The following is a 21,880-nucleotide window of genomic DNA, read 5'->3' as shown; positions in this document are numbered from 1 at the left end:
CCCATGAGGCATCCCCATCTGAACAGTTAACGAATGATTTACTTTTGTAGTACAACATAGCTGAAATCATATTACACACATTAACAAATCCTTACAATCTGTTATTGAACATATTAACTGTTTTTGTACAAATCATTCACAGGCAAGTTTAAAACTGTTTGTAGATGTGTGTGTTCAAAAGCCATGAAGAGATGTTGAGCTTCTTTTTTTCATTCTTAAATGGTAGTTTGGCAAACTCTTCTAATGGATTTATCCCGGAGCTTTCAGTTGCATATCATGGTCTTCACCAGCAGATGGAGTTTGATCAGTTGTCATGAAGAGTGAAAAGAAGTGTTTGTAAATGAATTTATTTGAAAAATATGATACATACATGTTTTATATTTCATGTTTATTTTTTAATATGTTAAGACATATTTTGTATGATTACAACTTTATTGTCACTTACGGATGCTTTACAAGAGGACTTATAGTTGTTGACAAATACAAATACATTAATAAACACTTGACAATTTTCCTTATATCTGCGTTCAACTACATCATATGATGTTACATAAACAATTCATAAATTGTTTATATACTGCTTATAAAAATTAAATATCGAGGGTAAAGTGTTACTGCAAGTATAGTGTAATGTTTTAAATCAGTGTAGGAACACAGTGTGCAGAGAGAGTTAATGTCAGCACAGATTTCTCTCTGGTTCAACAAGACTTCAGTCTGGTTCTTTCTTGAATAATAGTTTTGTTATATAAGCCTGTCTTGAGAGAAATTAAAGTAATGCTTGCAACACTTATTTATACAAAACCTGCCAAAATGAGTGCAGGTTCTCAGAGTTGTTTTGTGTTAATTTTATAAAATGTTCAAGAAGTCTCTGTTTAGGAAAAGTCATAGATTGGGAGTTGAAAACAAAATACACAAAACAATAAAGTGCATGTGGCATGTTGGTGTGTCTAATGTACAGAGCAACACTGTATAGAGTTCTTATTTAGAGTAAATGTGTTCATCCGCTGGGAGTGATTGCCCTCCCCCCCTCCTTTCTGGCCCTCCTCCCACCCCACTCGGCCTGCTTTTCTAAAAACATGTTGACCTGGATCAGCTCTCAAAGTGAGAAATGAGGCGTCCGCCTGCTTCTGAGTAAATTGGCTCTCATGGTATTTGAGGGGGTGTCATCAAGCAGGGCCGTGGAGACGGCTGGCACTACAGAAAATAGCTTCCATCTCTGCTTATCACATTTAAAAAGGACTGAAGGGAAGAGTTATTATAATAATCTTAAGGGATTTTCTGTCATTGACCTCTTCAATGAGGTTTGCTTTGGGAAAAATCATACTGTACGTGTCTGTGTGTATTATTGCGTGCTTTTTAATACAAAGGTGTGATAAGGAGAAGTGATGGATGGTCCTGATGGGGACAGAAATACAGGAGTGCCTCCAGCAAAGTATGCCACAAAAATGCATTAATATCTCACTGCCACCTAGATCAGAGCTATTTTTTTTTTTACACAGATGGCCGTGTTGGCAGTAAGGAAGGTCTTTCCTTCCCCTTAGCTCCATGCACAACTTAACACTCTAATTAGAGGGTTTTCTATTAGACACTTTTACAATGTGGCTGCAAAGGGAACCTTTCTGCAGTATTAATTTATTATTTGTATGTTATTGTACTATCATGTGTGCAACCCACATTAATTTCTAAAGTGTAAGTGCCACCGTGTATTTGATTGTAAAACTTTGTGTACATGAATCATCAAACTTTTACCTTCACCAACACTCAGCAACAACTCTTTCATCCAGACATGGAGGACATTGTGTTCCTTCGACTGGGAGTTATTGTCAGCCCACTTATTCCCACTGTGTGCCCACTTAGTTTATTCCTATGTTATACAGTCTATGGTTTATCCCCTAAACTCTGACCCTTGCCCACACTGCTCAGTCACTGTACCCCCACTTCCCCCCCTACGCAATGCAACACCAACCTGTTGTCTTATAAAGCTAAAAAGAAAGGAGATTTAAAAATAAACCATGTGGAGAGAGAGGAAGTGTATTTTTATGCGAGAGAGAAAGAAGAGAAAACAAAAATAAGGTTTCCATGGAAACTAAAGAGATGGATCTAATTGGTAATAACACCTCAAAGAGATCTGAAATAAGAAACCATAAAGTCAGCCTCACTCGCTGCCATGCTCAATCAACCTTTCCTATTTTATTTATTAATGCTTTTTAATTTCTTTACAGACTGAGGGTGTTCAATCTGTTCCCTCCAACAAGTACAAAATGGTTTTGGCCAAAGCAGCCGCCATTTCTCTGTTTTGTCTATTTCCAGGATGAATGGTTATCAGAAACAAAGCAGGAGAGATTATTTTGGCACACAGGTAGCACTTTGGATTGATTCAGCATTACACCCACACACACACACACACACACACACACACACACAGAACCGTCTGGACTAAAGTGCTCTGCAAATATCCACATGTCATCTCAGAAATACCAGAATATATTATCACCCTTCTAAATCTTTTAGAGATGTTTATTTTTTAATTGTTTAGTTTATGAAAGTTGTAAACCTCAACTTTCCAGACCCAGAACCAGTAAAATAAAGAATACAGTAAATAGCCTGTTTTGTCTTTTGATATTTACCAACAGTCCGAAAAAAATTTCATTTACCATCATAGGTGGGCAGTAAATCATCACATTTGAGAAGCTACAACCAACAAAAAATTGTAATTTTTGCTTGAAAAAATGACTTTTACTACTGTAAACATATAGTTATCAAAATATCTGATTAATTTTCTTTCCAATAGACTAATTGATTAATCGACGTATGACTGCAGCTCTAGATTCTCTGCAACTTGAAGATCAACGCCGAATGTTTTTAATTCCTCATTTTCAGAGTAACTACACAAATTAAGGTTCCTGCAATTGCAAAAGGACATAAACACAAATCACCGTTATGTAATCTGTGTTAAACCAGACATAACACAACGACTTAATAACCTCCCTTGGCATGGGATTGTATGTAAATGAATGACAATGAGCTCAGAGCGGTCAGAGTGTCAACTAAAGCTCACTGCCATTCAACCGCTCAGTAAAAAGGATGACTGATGTTTTTCTTTTCATTAAAACTATTCATGTAATGACGACTAAAGCACAAGATAGGAGCTGGGTTCAAATAAGTAAAATAATAAATCATGACTTGTTACAGTGTGGTTGTTGCTGGTTGGGTGCTGCTGCTCAAGGCGAAGATGCAGGACAGAGGAGATGAACGAGGAAGCAGTGAACTGATGGAAGTTGCAGAGATTGTAGCAATTACCCTCTTCCGCCTTTCTGAATATCTTCAGGAGACTGGCGATTTACTTATCATGTGCAAGTAATTTGTCTTCCAAAAAATGCTGTGTTGAAAAACCCAATACTTGGTGCTGTGGAAAAGATTATGTCAGTTTTTAATGGTATCTATACATTTCAACAAACAAGTAAAATTTTGGTGAGAATATTGTATATATAGACCCAAGTCAAGTCCCAAGTCCTAAACGTTGTGTTTTCAGCACTGAATAAGTGCCCTTAAACTATTGCTCTTTCACATTGATTCCAAATAAACATGACATGTAAAGTCAAACTGATCAGCTGTTTTACGGTGTTATTTCTATGTTAGAGTTTAAATAATTAGTAATTTATGATGTTTTTTGTTGACCGCAGCAGAGTCTTTATATCCAAATGTGTTACTGTAATCAGAGGTGTCATCCATTGTCTGTAACTGACAAACACATCTCTCCCTCCTGATGATGAGGTGATTGGCTGTTGTTGGATTGATTCAAAGTTTATCCATTGTCGGGAAAATGAAACTTTGATTGGCTTGACTTTTAAATTAAAGTTAAAAGGCTGTCCAAGTGAAGTCACAAGTCATTGGTGTTAAAGGGGCACGCCATAAAGTTTACACTTGAAGTTCAGTTTACTGATCATGGAGAGTGCAACTCTTTTTTCATAGAATATCATTCTGTAGCTTTAGTCTAACGAAACAAAACCTGTGATGTATTCAGGGTGATCTCAGCTATGGTGTTTAGATTTAACATTTATAACGGAAATGTGTTTAAAGGTGTGAGCATTTACCAGGGGAAGTCTAATAGAATATGCTATGGAAGTGCATTATGGAAGATGTAGGATCCGGCATTTTTGGAGTTTTACCCAGATCAAATTCAGGATATTTTGACCATTCTGTATTTTGTGTCTTTTGCAAGCCTTCTAACTTTATGTAACTGTAATACTAAATCACTGCAATTCCCCTCTAAATTCAAAGTTGAGTTCCAAGTCTTTAGTCAAGTCAAGTCTAAAGTCTAGATTTTATGTTTTGAGTCTTACTCAAGTTTACAGTAAGTGCACATCTCTGGAATTGGGTACCAATACAAGTCTCTCTTGGAATATATATCGTAAATAAAAAACATAAAATAAAAACAAATTCTCTCCTTAAGAAAGTTTTAAGACGTATTGAGACTTCTGAGGTCACCATATAGAGTACCAATTAATAATTACACACAAGCTTTTTTGTCCACGCCTTTGTATCTTGGGTTACTTTCCTGAAGATCTGAAACCATTAAAATCAAAAGTAAAATAAGTTTGTATTCTACAGACAAAATACTGCATTGCCTTTCAGTGAAAAAAACAACTTCAAGTCCCAACTGTTAATCAATGGCTGGAGCCTCTCAAGTTGTTTGTCCATGGAAAATTGATGTAAAGCCACCTACAGACATTTAACAAAAAATGAAGATGCTTCATGGATTACTTACTTACTTGTAAACGTAGTAACCCAACCTATTCTTTATGATAATGAAATGCAGCTTTATTTTTTATTCTTAGTGTTTTTGTGTCTGTGTGTCTGTTTTCCTTTGCCTTTTGCATCTCTATTTATTTAACAATACAGAGCCTCTAAAGGCACATGGGGGCATTTTCTTGAGCAGGAGATACTTTCTGGTGCGCGCAAGATACTTTTTTCATGAGCATGCAAAAGTATCTTGTGTTCACGAGAAACCAATCTAAGGCAAGCAAAATTGTGCTAACGAAGTATTGCTAACGTTATGTGGCTAAAATTAATATTCATTCACAGCATGGACTCGGTTAACAGTTGCCTTATCATCTTTAGGTTTGTTGATGAAAGTATCAGATACATGTCTTTGTGTTTTTAGGAAGATGAATACCTCCTCCTCGGCAGCCAGTCTGACTGATACTCAGATTGGTTTGAGCACGAGATACTTTTCTCGTGAGTATGCAAAAGTATCTCATGCTCATGAGAAAGTTTCTCGTGCACACCAGAAAAAATCATTATATCTCTTTAGGGGCTCCGTAAAAACCAATAAATACTGTATATACAAATCTTTATATTATGAAAAAGGGATAAAAGTACATTCACTACAAACTTCCTGTAGACTGCCACATGTATCACGGAGTCCATTTAATAATTGCCATAATGCAACATGAGACCAAAAGACACCCCATTTTGTACCAATATAGATACACTGTAAAATGCCTCAGAAACACTCCTACAGAATCTCTACAGAAATGCTGTAGGATTACAATAATCTTCACGGGTGTGTTTTGTTGGATGTCCGTGCAAGTCTGAGTGGGCTAAAGTCTAAAAATTATACAATCCACATCGCCACACTCTGGGGAAAACAATAGCATATAAATAGGAACATAATCAGAGCGCTCTCTCTCACTTAGTCTCTCTCTCCCACACACACACACACACACACACACACACACACACACACACTGGCAGGGATCGGAGCAGAAGCACAACCACCAGGCAAGAGCGACTCCGTTCAGCTACTATGGAGCAACAACACAAAGCTCAGACTGGAGGCATGTACAAGTTTGTGCTACAGAAATCTGAGAGCAGATTTATGAAAAAGGTGTTTGTCTATTGAAGGAAAAACGAGAAAGAAAAAAAGAAGAGAGGACAAGTTCTTTTTATGAGGATGAAACCATTGTCTCCAAATGATTCAGTCTACAGTTACACCAAGGTAAGAGTTTATAGCTTCATATTCTTATTTTTTGTTTGTTGTAACGTCTGCTGGCTCTTCTGGGATGATTTAAAAATGACTGATAACCCAAAAAGGCTTTTTATGTTATATTCATCAAGAATTATAACTTGTTTACTTTCCCGACTCCACTTTACATCTTAAAATTTCCAAATTGCATAATAATAATCTTCAACCTCGGCCTGCAATAGTTTGTCTTTTCGTGTTCTGTCTAACTTCTCAGACACAAACACAATCAATACTTCAACAAAACTTTCATGTGGCTGAGTAAGTCGACTGTAAAAAAAAAATAATCTGGGGAGTGTAAACAGAAAGAGGAAAAGATTTTAAAGGCCATAATCATTTTCAAGGTTAGGGTAGTACTCAGCTCCCCTACCACCCCTCCCATCTCTCCGCTCCCAGCTGTTGATTATTTCTGCAGGCTTTGGATTGATTTTCAGCACTGGACAGCTCCTGTGGCCTCAATGAAACCAAACACACGTCACAGCTGCTGCTTAGTTTGCAAACTGCCCTGTCATAACTTCTGGTTGCACTGTGTGAACCATTGATTGGCATTTACTACTCCTACAGTCACACATGTGCAAACATGTAAACTTCACATTCATCTGTATTATTGTAAATCGGTATGACACAATTGATGCACGTTTTGGGGCTGAGGCAACTACTATGTCCCAAATTCATAGTGTGGAGAGTATCTTCTATCAAACCCATTCAACTTTTGCATCTTTGAAAATTGAACTCATTTTTGCAGTGGTGCAAGTATTTATTACTTCAGTAAAAGTCCCAATACCACACTATAAATGTACTCCATTACAACTATAAGTTTCAAAATTTCACTACAGCAAAGGTATGTAAGTATTAAGCATCAAGCATATTTGTCAGAAGATCCATTTTATTTTGTATTTTGCTCTTTACTATAAACTACACAATACTTTAGATAACAACCAAAATAAATTGCGTAATTATAGATGGTGCACTAAGACTATATAAGTATTACGCAATAACATGCTTTAAATCAAAAAGTAAAAGTATTCATTATGCAAAACATCCCTATTTACTGTAAGAGCGTCATATGTATCATATATGTTTTTCCATCCATGCATTAACAAGTAAGCAGCATTTTAAGGAGGAACTAATTTAATAACTGTAGTTTTGTGTTGTTTAATCAATAACAATGCATCACATTTTATGAACTAAACATATGTTTTACATGTAAAGTCTTAATCTGAAAAGTAACTAGTAAATGGAGTAGCAGAAGTATTAAGTAGCAGGAAATGGAAATACTTAAGTAAAGAACAAGTACTTCAATTGTATTGAAGTACAGCACCACAGTAAATGTATTTAGTGACATGCCACCACTGCAATATGATTGTTTTTGACCTGTGAAGAGAACAAATTAGCTACTCTCCATTGTTCATCTATTACTTCTTAGTGTTATTTGTAGTGTGTATGTGTGTGTAGAACACACAGGTCCCTATTTTTGCTTCTGTTTAGAAATATAGGACACAGTGTGGACCCACTGCTGTCCTAAGAGACATAAAGCTCTTCTTCAATGTCAGTTTAAAGTCAGCGTGTTGTACAGAAATGCACGAAATGAGAAAAAAATGAAACAAAATCGCCTCCGAAAAACATGGCATGACCAAATATAACTCTCACACATTTTCCCACATTCCTTTGGTTTAAATCTTCTGCTTTTCAGTAAATGGCATTACACGCTGTAGTAACATCATCGGACATCATAATCTCTTCATCTTAATATTACACTGTGCGACATGGAAGACATCATAACCTTTCTTTCCTTATCCCTCAGTCATCTTCTCATATAATCAGATCTGAGATTACACAAAAGGGCTTAAACCAGGTCACACAACTGACATCCACCTTTGATATTGTTGTTTGGATTGGGAGATTAAGGGATATACTAATCTTTTAGATGACAAAGGCTTCCTACATCCTTTTCCTTTGCATGGGATTATGCTGTAATATACGTAAGTTTAGTTCCTCTGACGTACCTGAATAAGAGCTACGTCAGAGTTATTCTTTATTTGGAGAGCGCTGTGGGGTAGTGGTGGTGTCCTGCAGGTTTTGGTGCTTTGGTGGAGTCCACAGCCTATTTATCCCTCTCCATTTCCCCTCTCTTCTCCTCTCCTCTCCTCTCCTCTCCTCTCCTCTCCTCGGTCCGTTTATCTCCTCCTCCGCTAATACAGTAACTATGATCAACTACTGTAATTACTGCCACTCTCCCCCAGGGATGCCATCAGCTGAGAAATAAAGACATCAGCCAGGCACATACTGACAGTTGGCTGCATTAGTGGCAATATTGAGTTACAGTAATGACGGTATTTAATGTTTATTGGGGCACACACTTATTTATCACATACATTTTTGGCAGATTCACACAAAATATTTACAACGCATTTACAGCCACAAACTACAACAAAGATTAAAAATCAAACTTTATGTTCTACGGGCAGTTCTTTTGTTTTCAATCTCATAAATTACAATGTATACAATAGTAAAATGAACATGTTTCAATGAGGAGACATGAAAAAAATATGGATTAGGTTTTTGATGAGTCACATTTACTAAAACAGTAACTTCAAACCAGTAAATGGACCAGAATAATGGTCATACAACACATTCTGTGAAGTTTATAATATTCATTTTTTTTCTTGAGAGGAGTTGTTCTAATTTTTAAAGTCATAGATTGTGTTTTGATAAAAACAATCCAAACTCAAGGTCTGCTAGATAGTTTTTTTGGAGCTTTAAGATGGAGTTTGCTCAGTTGTCATGGAGATGAATCACAACATGATTTCACCCATAGCACTTTTAGCAGTTCTTGTCCACGTGGGCCCAAAAGCAAAGCTAGTGTGCTGTGAGTGTGGATGGATTTTTCTTGGTAGTGCTTGTTGTTTGTATACAATTCTGTTACAACTGATGGTCCTCATGGCAACAACACGTTAATATTATGCTTCAGTATATTATCAGGAATCTCCCCTATTTTGACCAACAGGTAGACAAAAGAACAGCTCAATCAACACCTCTCTGACATTTCACCAACATTTAATACAGTCAGCTTTACAAAGGTATCTGACTATTGTGTGGATTTTGGAGTTTTGTTTGCATGACACTAATGATGACAATTATCATTCTTCAGAAGATTCTGCACTCCACAGTATTCTTTAGCTAATGACTTCTTCTTTGAAAAATGGTAATAAAATAACACAATACAATACAACTTTATTGACCACACCTTTGTCCAATGAGCCATCTCAATTACATATGAAAGTTCAGCAGTTCCATTTTGATTTCTATTGCCTCTTTACTGCAAACTTAGCAGTGCTTTGTTTAGTATGATAAAAACAGAAATTAATTTTGTGACTATAAAGAAAAAAAACCTTCTTAGGATAACCTTTAGGCTTGTAGAGTTTCTTTTCTTTCTTCTGCTATTCGTGCACAACTTATTTGTTAGTTGATCTGTGTTGTTCTGTCCTGATCCCACACATGATGCTGCTGGCACTGACATGGGACTGACCTACGTGACTATATTGGTTGGCGTCTAAGGACTCTGTAAGAAAGGTTGTGCTTCATGTAGAGGACGCTCTCGTCCAGCTGGGGGAGTTCGAGCTGACGTAATTATCTGCCCTTTTGGGATTATCCAGTCGAAAATCACTCTTCATCCAGCCAATCAGCAGCCAGTTCTTAACATCTGTCCTTGGTGTAACAGGAAAAAGAGTCTGGAAGCATCACACACAAGGGTTGCACACGGCCCACATTACGTGACTTTAAATCCCATCAAAATCTGTACTTGGGTGTGAGTTTATGTGCATCAGTGTGTTTCTATTTGTGCTTGTTATTTATTTCCACCAATATTGAACAAAGGCTTTTAAACTGCAGTTGTCAGAGATTTTCCAAAGACAATCCATTGCTACCTTTCATTGTCAACTAATTTATATAATTCAAAGTGATTCACATGCAATAAAACATAAACCGCTGTTGCCCTTTTGTATTGTGTGCGGATAGGCTTTCTATTGGTTATGCAACCCGGGGCTTTTTGGTCCTCCTGGTTATCAGCTTGCTGACGTCATAAACCAAGCAGAATTACCATCCAAACTTGTCATCAGGCCAAACAGCAGATCAATTGTTCCTCTTGCAGTAGATTACCACAGATTCATCTCTTTTTTAGACCTTTGTCCCTTCCACTGCCTGTCTGGTTTTTCATCCCTGGTTGGCCTGAAGGTCCCTAAGGCTAATCACTAGCAAGGACCTAATCAATAAGCTTTCATTACACAAAACAATCTGGTCTGCTCCGTACATTAGGGCAGTAAGGCTAAAATTAGCAGGGAGATATTTGATTCTTCAGGTATTTAGGCATGCTAGCAGCGTGGCGCTATGGACTGCCGCGTGGGAACGTATTTGGGCCATGGGGGGCTGCCTTACTAATGTGACCAGCTTATAATAGGTCTGTGGTTGTCTCGCTTTGCCAGACCTTCCTCCACAGCGCTGCGGAGGTCTGGCTAGTAGGAACTGCTTTGTTTACAAGTTTAAGGTTGTTGCCAAGTGAAAGCTGCAGGGGCTGCAGCAGCCACCATTAGGAGTGGGGGGCGGCTGCAGCCCCTAAAACCCCCCACTTCCAGCGCTGTTGGCTATGGATGGATTTGCTGGTCCCCCGCTTTGTTCCAGAATGAAATATCCCAACAACTACTGGATGATCTGCCATTTAGTCCAGACATTCAGGTCAAATTTTCAATCCCAACAAAGATGGAATAGAAGTGTGATACCTCACTCTGTAGCTAAAACAGAGAGCTCAACACACAGGGTGAAAAGAGGAGCTGCAGCAATGTGCAGTACAACAAATATATGGTGTTTTTTGAAAATGAAACCATGTAAACCTATTCTGATATAACCTCTAAATACAATTATGAACCTGAAAATGAGCATAACATGAGCACTTTTGTGAGCATATTAGCAAGTTTAAACATTTAGCTCAAAGCACAACTGTGTGAGTACGGCCGCACAGAGCTGCTAGCATGGCTGTAGCCTTGTTGATTTTTTTTGATTTAGGAATTAGCCATCTTTTTAAACACTTTTGCTTTGTTTACCTTCACATTTTGAATGTACTTAAATTCACCATTCTGATATTCTGTGTTTACAGAAATGTATCATGAGAAGGCAGCACTGATAACGAATGCAAGACAGATCTGAGCTCATACTGCCTCCCTGTCCAGCAACAGTACTTTAATGGTTGGAACTGCCCGCCCCAACCTACATTACTGCCCTCGCAGACACAGCCTGATGATCATCGGTGCCATGGGAGCGGTGCGAGTCAATAGGTAAGAAAGGATGGGGAATAAAGCTATGTCAATGGCCTGATTTAACTGCTTTATTGATGAAAAAATACATTTTAGGTTATTTCTGTTCTTTTCACAGGAAAAAAAGTCCAATCATTAATTGAGTTGTCATGCTACTGTTGATTATGTGTGTCATAAGAGCTGTCTCTCTTCTCTCTGGATTTCCAATACTTTTATACTTAACGTCTTTGCTTTAAACTATTGCCTGCGAGGGGACTACAGATGAAAATGATGGGCATATTTTCTGAAATGTTATTAATATACTGTCTCTATCAAATAAAGTAATAAACTAAACTACAACTCAATTACTGCTGCAACCTCTGTGTGTAAATATCTGTACCCTTTTTATAAGTCACCCTTAATAAAGGGTTTATAATGGTTAATAATGTATTAACTAATGCTTAATAGATCAATTATAAGTCATTATTTACAACATTTGGGTTGCCGGGTTGTGAAAAATGTCCACTCCATAGTTCATCAGGTAGACCCAATTAGACCATTTAACTTTTGACCATATGGCTGCATTTCAACACGTTTATTAACTATTTATTAACATTTACAACTTCAGACTTGATGGATTATCACAAAAACCATCAATACCATTTATATTTCCAGGAAGATGACTTACTGACATTTGTTGAGAAACCCATGACCCGGTATTGATGTGTTAATTAGTGCGTGTAACTGCAGAATTGATAGTTTATTGCCCTTTATAAATAGATTATTAACATTTATATCTGCCGACTTAAAAGCTTATTAGAAAGCGTAAAACTCATGAGAATTTATTAATGGCTCGAATTTTAAATCTAGTTAATGACCTGTCACTGATCGATAAAGCATAAAGTAAATGGTTTATAAACCAGTAACAAAGACTTTAGTTACGATTTATAAACCCTTCATAAAATGTGACATATGAGAAAAGGGTACCAAAACATCCAACTGACTGCTCACAATTGTAACTTAGCAACCCTAAATAGGCAATGCAGGTCTATCAACCTTTGCATTCTCTACGATTGCGTCCAAAATTCCATACTAACGTGCTATTTAGTAGGCTAGTATGTGAGATTTTTTAGTACGTCCGAAATCTTAGTATGAAACCAATATTATCATATTATTTATTATATTATATTGTTTCCAAATTTTACCTATTCTTTCTCTTGTTGTAATTGTCCTTTGTCGAATGTACTTTCATTGTTTTTGTTTACAACAGTTTCTTTGTCTCTGTAAAGCACTTTGAGTTGCCTTGTGTATGAATTGTGCTATATGAATAAACTTGCCTTGCCTAGTACATCCACTAGTAGTAGTTCCTTGTTGTGTGCAAGCCAAGCCTGGCTGTTATCAGAGGTTAAGCTTATGTTAGTTGCTCTGTACTGCTCTTTATTGGATTTGGGGAAGTTTACACACCAGCAACCCCAACCCAATGTTACCCAAGATGGTTTTATGTTCACCAAACACATGGGTTAGTTCTCATCCTGAAAGCCTTTTCTCTTGTAGTGTAATGTGAACAATGTTAGAAAATACGGACAAGCATGTAAACTAAGCAGTCAAACAGGTCTGATCTTACATTTTTAATTTTTTTCTTATCATACTTATAGAATACAGAGTTTGACAGTGGTAGCAATAGGCACCAGCTTGATAAACTTGAGTTCCCCTGACCTAATTTTCTCCCCTCTGTTTTTCAAGATACAGCATCGTTTCCACAGATGAAGATACCCTGAAGATCTCCAGCCTGGGCCTCCACAATGGCCACAGTCCTTTGACTCAGCAGTCACTGTCGGGGGCCTGTATGCTGGGTGAAGAAGGAGGAGGAGAGTGTCCAGAAAGTGATGACGGAAGAGGGGCTTTGTCTTTGAGAGTGACAAATGAGCCCATCATCCACAACAGCTGCCGTGCTTCACCTTCATGTCGTCTGGGCCTAGATCTGGGCACTGGCCGCCTGCGCAGCCGCTTTGTGAAGAAGAACGGCCAGTGCAATGTGGTGTTCAACAACATGGAGGATAAGCCACAACGATACCTGGCTGACATTTTCACCACCTGTGTGGACATACGCTGGCGCTACCTGCTGCTCATTTTCACCACCACCTTCCTTTTGTCTTGGCTGGTGTTTGGCCTGATCTTCTGGGGAGTGGCGCTTGCTCATGGAGACTTTAACCTTAAGGAAGGGGATCCTCGAAGCAACGTAGAGGACGGAAAAGATGAATGGCGGCCATGTATTCTCCACATCCAGGGTTTCATTGGGGCGTTCCTCTTCTCCATAGAGACCCAGACCACCATTGGATATGGTTTCCGGTGTGTCACTGAAGAGTGCCCAGTCGCTGTAGTGACTGTGGTGGTCCAGTCCATCATGGGCTGCATTATTGACTCCTTCATGATTGGGACCATCATGGCAAAGATGGTGCGGCCCAAGAAGCGGGCACAGACCTTGCTGTTCTCACATCATGCTGTCATAGCTCTGCGAGATGGTAAGCTGTGCCTTATGTGGCGCCTAGGGAACATGCGCAAGAGCCACATTGTTGAAGCACATGTGCGGGCTCAGCTCATTAAGTCGCATGTGACGGCGGAGGGCGAGTACCTCCCTTTGGAGCAAACAGACATTGATGTTGGCTATGATGACGGGTTGGATCGGCTGTTTCTGGTGTCACCACTGGTCGTGGTCCATGAGATCAACAAAAACAGTCCTCTGTATGACCTAAGTTGCTCTGACCTGCTCAAGGAAGACTTTGAGATTGTGGTCATCCTGGAGGGGATGGTGGAGGCCACAGCTATGACCACACAGGCCCGGAGCTCCTACTTGGCCAAGGAGATCCTGTGGGGTTACCGTTTTGAGCCTGTGGTCTTTGAAAAGAGTAACCGCTACCACGTGGACTACTCTCGCTTTCATAAGTCCTATGAAGTGCCATCTACACCTCGCTGCAGTGCCAGGGAACTGAGCCAGATGAAGGGTCATGGCAGACAGTCTTCAACCTCCAGCTCGACTTACTCCCCGTCTCCATCACCATTTGCCCCGAGGGCATCTCACCACCTCCTGGGCCCTCACTCCCCCAGTGCTTTCTGCTACGAGAACGAGGTAGCTTTGTGCTGCGGGGACGACGAGGATGAGGAGAATATGACAGAGGAGCTGGGGAGCCTAAATGTAGTAAGTGACAGAGAGGTAAAGATGAGAGAGGACATTCACTTGAGTTTTAAAGAGACATTTGTGGAGGAGCAGACAGAGCAGATGCTGTGTGTTCTAGACACAGAGAATCAGATCAGCCTTGACAGACTACAGCCCACCCTACCGTTATACATCAGCAGAGAGTCAGGAGTTTAATCAATTGTAATGGATGCCTTTCCATTTGTTTCCTCTCTTTGTCTGTGTGCATCCAACCAAAGTATTGAACTAGTGTAAAAATAAAAGACAGGGACACAATTTAAACTATACATCTGGAGGAAGAGAAGGTTATTTATGCAGCTGTCACAAAATCCACTCAGCTTTAGCTCGTAACTTGCTCTGGTTTTTAGGTTTTGTATACTTTCAGTTGTAACATCAGCATTTAAATAATGCACACCTTGTCTACTTTTAAATATGGTGACTGAGTATTTCTCTCAAATCATGAGGTATCTTGAAAACTTTATTGCTTTCTTGTTTTATTCAATATGTTTGATTTTTGTAAATATGATATGCTTGTGTTTTAATTTTGAAATGCTTATGCATCATATACAGATAAATGTTATGAAAGAAAAATCGATTTATTTTAAAGGAAGAATGGCACAAATGCTCAACTTCAACACACTTTCTTTCTCTGTGTAAAAATAAATTATTTCTGTATTTTGAACTTCTGTCTTCCTGCCTGCCTGAGTTGTTACTTTTCACATTTGATAAATGAGCCGTTTATTCCATCATGATAGACAACATGAAACAATTCAAACGGTTAGTCAAACATGTACAGTTGAAGAACACGCACTGTATTCTTACTTTTATCACTATTATACAAACACTTTGGAACAGTGTGTTGTTTTGTATGAACAAAGCACCTAATAAACAACAGTATTTACTGTTAATGCTGGAATTTCCTCTGTTGAGTCTTTTTGCACATTTTCTCACTGGTTCAACAGCCCAGCCATGCTAATTACCACCTGTTTCTGATTAGACGAGGTCACACAAATCTTATTTGTCTTGACTTTGGATCAAAACATGGATGGTTGCTCTTTCTCTCTTGGCTGGCAGCTTGGCTGGATTACTTAGTAAGGTAAACATTATACCAAAGCCCGTCTACGGAAAGCCGTTCCACTCCCTATTAAGCCCCATTGTACCTACTTTGGTTGCAGTTCCACCAGAGTTCCACTGGGGGTGATCACGGTCCAGTGCAAAATGAATGGGACCCTATGGAGCTAGACGGCTAAATTTGTCTCTTTCGCCTGATTGTCGTTGAGAAATCTCAGATTTGATTGTAGTTTTTGCAAGTTCAACATGGATTATAGGTCAAAAGTTGAATGAACGAGTACTTATGCCCTTTCGATTTGTTACAGGTTGAGTCGTTGTTGCCCATAACACGCTAGCATTCTGCTAATGAATGCTGATTGGTCAGTGAAGGACTGATTACAATCGGAGATCCCGCTTGACGACATCCGAAGCAGAACCAGAATGCCAGAGTGAATATTTCGGCGTGGTCTTTAAAACATTAACAAACCTCTTTCTAGCACGTGTATTAACAGGGAGAGTCTAATCTGTCAGCTGTGTTGTCGATGCCTCGAGAGAAAAAAGGAAGCGACTCAGAGCTTGCCGTAAAGCAGAATCTCTGGCCGTATATGTGTATGACGTCATTGACATTTTAAAAGGCTTTTTAGAACAAAAAAGCCACTTTAAAAAAATCTAACACCCAGCAGTGTGTATTTTCTTAGCCTCCCCTTTCAAATGCAACATTCAAATTACTAGACAAAAAATTATATCCTGAGAAAAGTGGATTTTGAGGGGTATAGCTCCATAGAGTCCCATTCATTCTGCACTGGCCTGTGAGCGCCCCCTATATGGAACTCTGGTGGAACTGCAACCAGTTCAGAAGCCGGAAGTAACGAGAGAGTGGAACTTCTTCCCATATTAGAAATTCTTTGATTATACCCATTAAACATTAGCATGTTAGCATTGTCACTGTGAGCATATTAGCATACTGACGTTAGCATTTAGCTCAAATCCTCACAGACCTGCCAGCATTGGTGTTGACTCTTAGTATTGTTGGTAACTTGTCTGGGAACCTGCAACACTCAAGTACAATGTCAACTGGGTTTCACGTTATTATTTAATCGTGTGATCCTATGTGTCCAGTGTCAAAATCTAGTTCTGTGTGTTTAAACAGAACAGAAAGCAAATTTTAGAGGCAGGGTGATTGCACACAATCTTTTTGAAAAGACACGATAGACACGTATTCGCTCAGGGTGACACGTCTGTGGGACTCGGGAGTTGAAAATATTTCAACCTTCAGAAAAGCTGAACACAAACACACAGGCACACTCCCACTGACACAGTCTGTTGCTAGCTAGCTTACAGCTAACATCTGTACACAGCAAGGGGGAACAAAGGGTCAGGTGTCCCGGGCCCTACGTCAACCTTTAAATAATCTAATCTTTTCTTGGGCACGAGCAAGACATACGGCGGCCCTGTCTGTACAGTCGGTGCATCTTTTGCCGATTCGGGGGTGAAGTTGCCACATTATTGCATTTTGCAATTTGCAATTTGGTTCGGTTAGCTTTCACACTGCACTTTGTCAAAGGCACTAAACATTGTGAATACTAATTATGGATGTATGTGCACTCAGTCCATGAACGTAAATGTAGCAAGCTCACATCGAAACAAAAATATTACACTTTAAAGTGTAATATTTTTATTTAGTTATTTTATATTTTGTTTAAAGCAAATGTTGCAGGTTAACCACCACTGTTGATTAATGGGTACATAAAGCACTCAACATATGTATATCATTGTTAAAAATGTCACCAAATAGTGTTAAAGGCCAGTTTTTACCGTTTTAGTCGTTTAGTGGGTTTTTTAACGCAATTCGGTGATGACGTCACGTTGGGGAGACGTGCCTCAGTCTATTACTAGAACTATGGTGACTGACTGGGATGAGGAAGAGGTGGAAGAGGTGTTTTTACTGTCAGTGAATAGCACTGAGTGAAAGTCAATGTTTTCTTTATATTTAGTGACAGTGATCATGTCGTTAGTTCAGATAAGTACTGGTAATCTAGCTAGATCTAGAAATAGAAGGCATCATGCTAGCTATGGGCTAACTTGCCAGTCAGTCCCACCTGTGAAATCCCCCGACGTTGTAAACACATTTTCGATTAGATATCTCACGTTTTGATGGACCCTACTAGCTCCAGTAACAACATATTTGCCTAGTGTTTATTTATTACTTGGATGGGGATGCTGTTCGGCTTTTCACAAGTTTAGACAGCTAGCTAAAGCTACGCCGACGTTTTGCTAACGTTAGCGCAACAGCGTTAGCCTAGACGGCTAGGTAAATATTACGACTGCCTTCGTTGTTTCCTATATCTGCGTCCACGTTGTCAACATAAGACATGTGGCGTTAGTACTCCTTTTGTACCATAAGCGTCTCTATTTCAAACATCACTGCAGATTGACTGCTTTTAGCAGGAGAGGTTGATTGTGGGCGACAATACTGTCGTGGTTAGCTTACCGAAACTACTGCCAATTGCCGAAGTTGCTGGCTGGTTACGCAACGTTAGCTAATTCCGCTAGCATACAGGCTAACTATAGCCAGTTAGCTTTGTATGTAACAAAAACCCACCCATCTCGTAGGAGCGAAGCTTAACATTTCATTCAATAAAATGATGGTACAAAAGGAGCACTAACGCAACATGTCTTATGTTGACAACGTGGATGCAGATATAGGAAACTCTGAAGGCAGTCGTAATATTTACCTAGCTAGCAGTCTAGGCTAACGCTGTTGCGCTAACGTTAGCAAACGTCGGCGTAGCTAGCTGTCTAAACTTGTGAAAAGCCGAACAGCATCCCCGTCCAAGCTGTGTTTCACTTTCCCTCCGATATTATTATACACATAATAAAGACACATGGACTCGGTCGAGACCAAAAGCCATATTTTGCAACACCAGTGGCACAGACCGAGCCCATAGACAGTGAACAGAGACGGGCTTTCGTCTGTCGTCTCCCCAACGTGACGTAGTGCAATGCATTGTGGGGGAAAAGAGAATCATTGCAAACCGCTGTAAAATAGTACTACTTTTTTGTATTTTATTCCGTTTTGTGATATCCATTGTATTTGATGTTGTTGGGTAACAGTTTAAATGTTTATTACCAACAAGCAAATTGCACAAATTCATTAGAAAATAAACCCTGCAACATGGGCTTTAAAAACAAAGACTTGTTTTACAATACTTTCAACTGATCATAGTTTTAATTAAGTATTAATATTGAAAACCGTGTAGTATTATATTATTAAATTACTTTATTTCATTCATGTCATACCGTACCACTAGATGGAGCTTGCGTACCACCAGTGATACTTGTAGCACAGTTATGGTGGATTTCCACCAACTGCAGAATGGCTGCGGATCGGCTCTGCTGCGTGTCGGCTCCGCTGCGTGTCGGCTCCGTGCTCCGCCGTCCTTCAATACCCACCAGGTCCGATTTGTTGCGGAAAGGCTGCGGCCATGACTAACAGCTGAAGTCACGAGGACCCACGAGATCTCGCAAATTCACGTATGATCGCGCGATATAACAGGATGTAGTTTCTATAAACAGAACCACAAAACCAACAACAGTTTGTTTCAGGCCTGTCTCCGCCCATTATGACGTTTTCAAGGTGTAGTGCAGGGAAATATGATCCGCCATGAGCACGGTGTATTTTATTTTGAAAATTAACCAGATGTTTTATTTTGTTTCTGTGCTTGACTTCCTGTTCTGCACAATCTGCCCTGTGCTGAATTGCTGCGGAGCTCTCCGGCATCCGTCAAAAATAGAAGCTCTGCGTATCTGCTCCGGAGGGATGCGGATTGCCAGAGCTGGGACAGAGTCGGAACGTAGCCGTTCCGCAGTCAGTGAAAATACACACATTGGCCCTCATTTATCAACCTAACATAGAAACCAGCACAGATATGAGCGCAGAAATCATCTTACGACAGGCTTCACTTGTGATTCATGAAACGTTCGTATCACACCAATCACAGCGTAACAATGGTCGTACATTGATAAATGCAGCGGCTGGAAACGATCGTAATTTAAATATCACACCCCAATATATTCTCGGTTCTGATGCCTCGCCCCTACAATTTACGACATGGCGAGACATAATCCGGTTAAGAAGCGGCACTTTTCAGAGGTGGAGATTGAAACCCTGATATCTCAGGTTCATTTGCACTTACGTGTGTAGTTTTGTCAGCCTGAAAACTGTTATTAAAGGCTGTAGAAAGAATACGGAATGGAAAGAGATCACTGATGCAGTGAACAGTGTTGCCGTAGTAAATCGGACTCCAGCTGAAGTTTATTTAATGTACATCCTTGACATGTATGCTATAGTCTTAATAGTAATATACAGGCTTATTTGCATTCTCTTAGGCCTACATGGTGTACCTATATTTAAATAAACACACAGTAGCGGAGTTTATGCAGTGTCTTTTATTTTTCTTGTGTTTTTTTCATGAGTCAGAGCCAGGCAACAGCTGTGAGGCAGAGCGCGTGTCATGGACACTGCTCTCTGGGCACCGGGTCATCTGGCTCTATCACTACATTTATGGCACCCTGTTTTCCTGCGCGATGTTGTGCAGAACCCCACAGGCTAAAACTATGTTGCAGACTTTTTCTGCCGTGTATGGGTGATATCGCTGATGCAAGACAGAACCATCTGACCTTAATCAATCCGATGGAGCACTCCACCGTGGCCCGTGCGCGTACGTGTGCACTGTTACCGGCGCATAGAGGTCTTCTAAAAGAGCCAGATCTGCTATAGCGATCAACTGATGACTTCTCCTTCTCCTGTTAAACTGATTATATGCTGCACCGCAAGTCCACACTGACTCGAAAACTTGCGTACACGAGTTCAGACCAGACGTGAGATTTTATCGCAGCCTACGCTCACGTTCAAATTGATAAATGCCTTGCTTTGTGTAGGAATCGGCGTACGCCCGTCCTACGCCTGTTTTAGGTCGTACGCACGTTTCATAAATGAGGGCCATTGACTTTAATGGAAACCTATTGACTCCGCTGCCGTTCCGGAGCGGATCCGCAGCCCTTTCGCAGTTGCTGGAAGTTGTGGGTTAGAGAACCAGTGTTTTAGAAGAAGGCGAACGAGCAGCTAACTAGCATAGACAGTTAAAGAAATGGACCAATAGATCCCGTTACTCTGGATGGAGAACAGTGAAGTATATTAGAAGCACTTTTCCGGTGAGGGATGAGCTTTACTGCGCAGCTGCAAACTGAGCTTGCCGACGTAGATGTGACGTAGATGTGACGTGAGCAACCTATCTGAAAGTTGTAAGTCTTCTGGTAGCTGTGCCAAGAGAAATCTCAATCATTCCGAATCTTGCAGAGACGGAGAGTGTAGGTATACGTAAGGAGATAACATAGGCACAGGCTAATTATTGCTAACCAAAATGCTAGTTAACATTAGTAATTAAACTTAAACAGCTAATGTAAGTCGAAACTGCCTGCGAGCTTCTCCTTTACTGTACGGTAATTCCTCTACTATGCGACAGTAAGTCACGTGGTTATGACACAATAGTTAGCCTATTTTTACAAAAATGTCTGCTACGGAGCCATAACGTGAGATACAAGGTAATGGAGCCTTTTATACATTGTCGTGTTTCTTTAGAAATAAACAATGGACAAATATAGTCTTTAAACGCTCCAGATGTAAAGTTATTTGCTGTCAAAGTGACATCAAAATGAATAGCAGTCAATGGAATGCTAACGGCGGGTGAGTGCTAGGTAGCATCAAAATGGCACCATAGGAGCTACGCTTTGTGGACACTCGCTTACCCCCTTGCTAACTAGTCCTTTGCGTTCCACTTCGGGGATTGCTCCGGTGCTGCAGGAAATTCCTCTGGATGCATGTATTTGCTGTTTCCTTCCGCTTTCTTTGTGTTGGAATTTTAAATTCGGTGGATTTATGTTAGGCCTACTTATGAGTTTAGCACCGCTCATGACGATTCTGAAGAAATGCCATTAAACCAGAGCATGTTTTCCTCCCATCCCCGAATGCTGTGTGGAGTAGCCAGACTCTCCTTCAAGGCGCTTTGGAGGAGGGTCTGGCAAAGCGAGACAAGCAGCTAACAGACAGCGAGTGAAGGAGATGGTGGACCTGATGAGAGAGAGATAATGATGTGTTGTTACACAGGCTACCAGCGATGTGTGGTTAGAACAGCTTATGGATCTGAAAGTTATTAATGGTCCCATGGCATGAAAATTTCACTTTGTGAGGTTTTTTAACATTAATGTGAGTTCCCCTAGCCTGCCTATGGTCCCCCAGTGGCTAGAAATGGTGATAGGTGTAAACCA

At 39.9% G+C, this 21,880-nt stretch overlaps 1 protein-coding gene and 1 long non-coding RNA gene across 3 annotated transcripts; both read left to right on the top strand.

Annotated features, from left to right (window-relative positions):
- The first annotated feature begins 3,725 nt into the window (after positions 1-3,725).
- On the top strand, positions 3,726-21,488 carry LOC116040564. The gene is made up of 3 exons (XR_004102711.1): positions 3,726-3,737; positions 8,768-8,770; positions 21,377-21,488. It is a non-coding gene; the product is annotated as an uncharacterized LOC116040564 (long non-coding RNA).
- LOC116040563 (ATP-sensitive inward rectifier potassium channel 12-like) lies at positions 5,726-15,419 on the top strand. Of its 2 annotated transcripts, none has more exons than XM_036000239.1 (3): positions 5,726-6,001; positions 11,174-11,352; positions 13,054-15,419. In XM_036000239.1, the coding sequence occupies exons 2-3, from the start codon at positions 11,261-11,263 to the stop codon at positions 14,678-14,680; spliced, it is 1,719 nt and encodes a 572-aa protein (XP_035856132.1). In that variant the 5' UTR covers positions 5,726-6,001; positions 11,174-11,260; the 3' UTR covers positions 14,681-15,419. The 2 variants fall into 2 exon arrangements, with proteins under 2 accessions (XP_035856132.1, XP_031141894.1); XM_031286034.2 differs by having other exon boundaries at positions 5,726-6,007; positions 11,175-11,352.
- Positions 21,489-21,880: the final 392 nt, after the last annotated feature.

The sequence above is a fragment of the Sander lucioperca genome, chromosome 4 (genome assembly GCF_008315115.2).
Source record: "Sander lucioperca isolate FBNREF2018 chromosome 4, SLUC_FBN_1.2, whole genome shotgun sequence".
Lineage (NCBI taxonomy): Eukaryota > Metazoa > Chordata > Actinopteri > Perciformes > Percidae > Sander > Sander lucioperca.
Note: the sequence above shows the minus strand (reverse complement) of the source record. Positions and strands in the feature narration are given on the sequence as shown.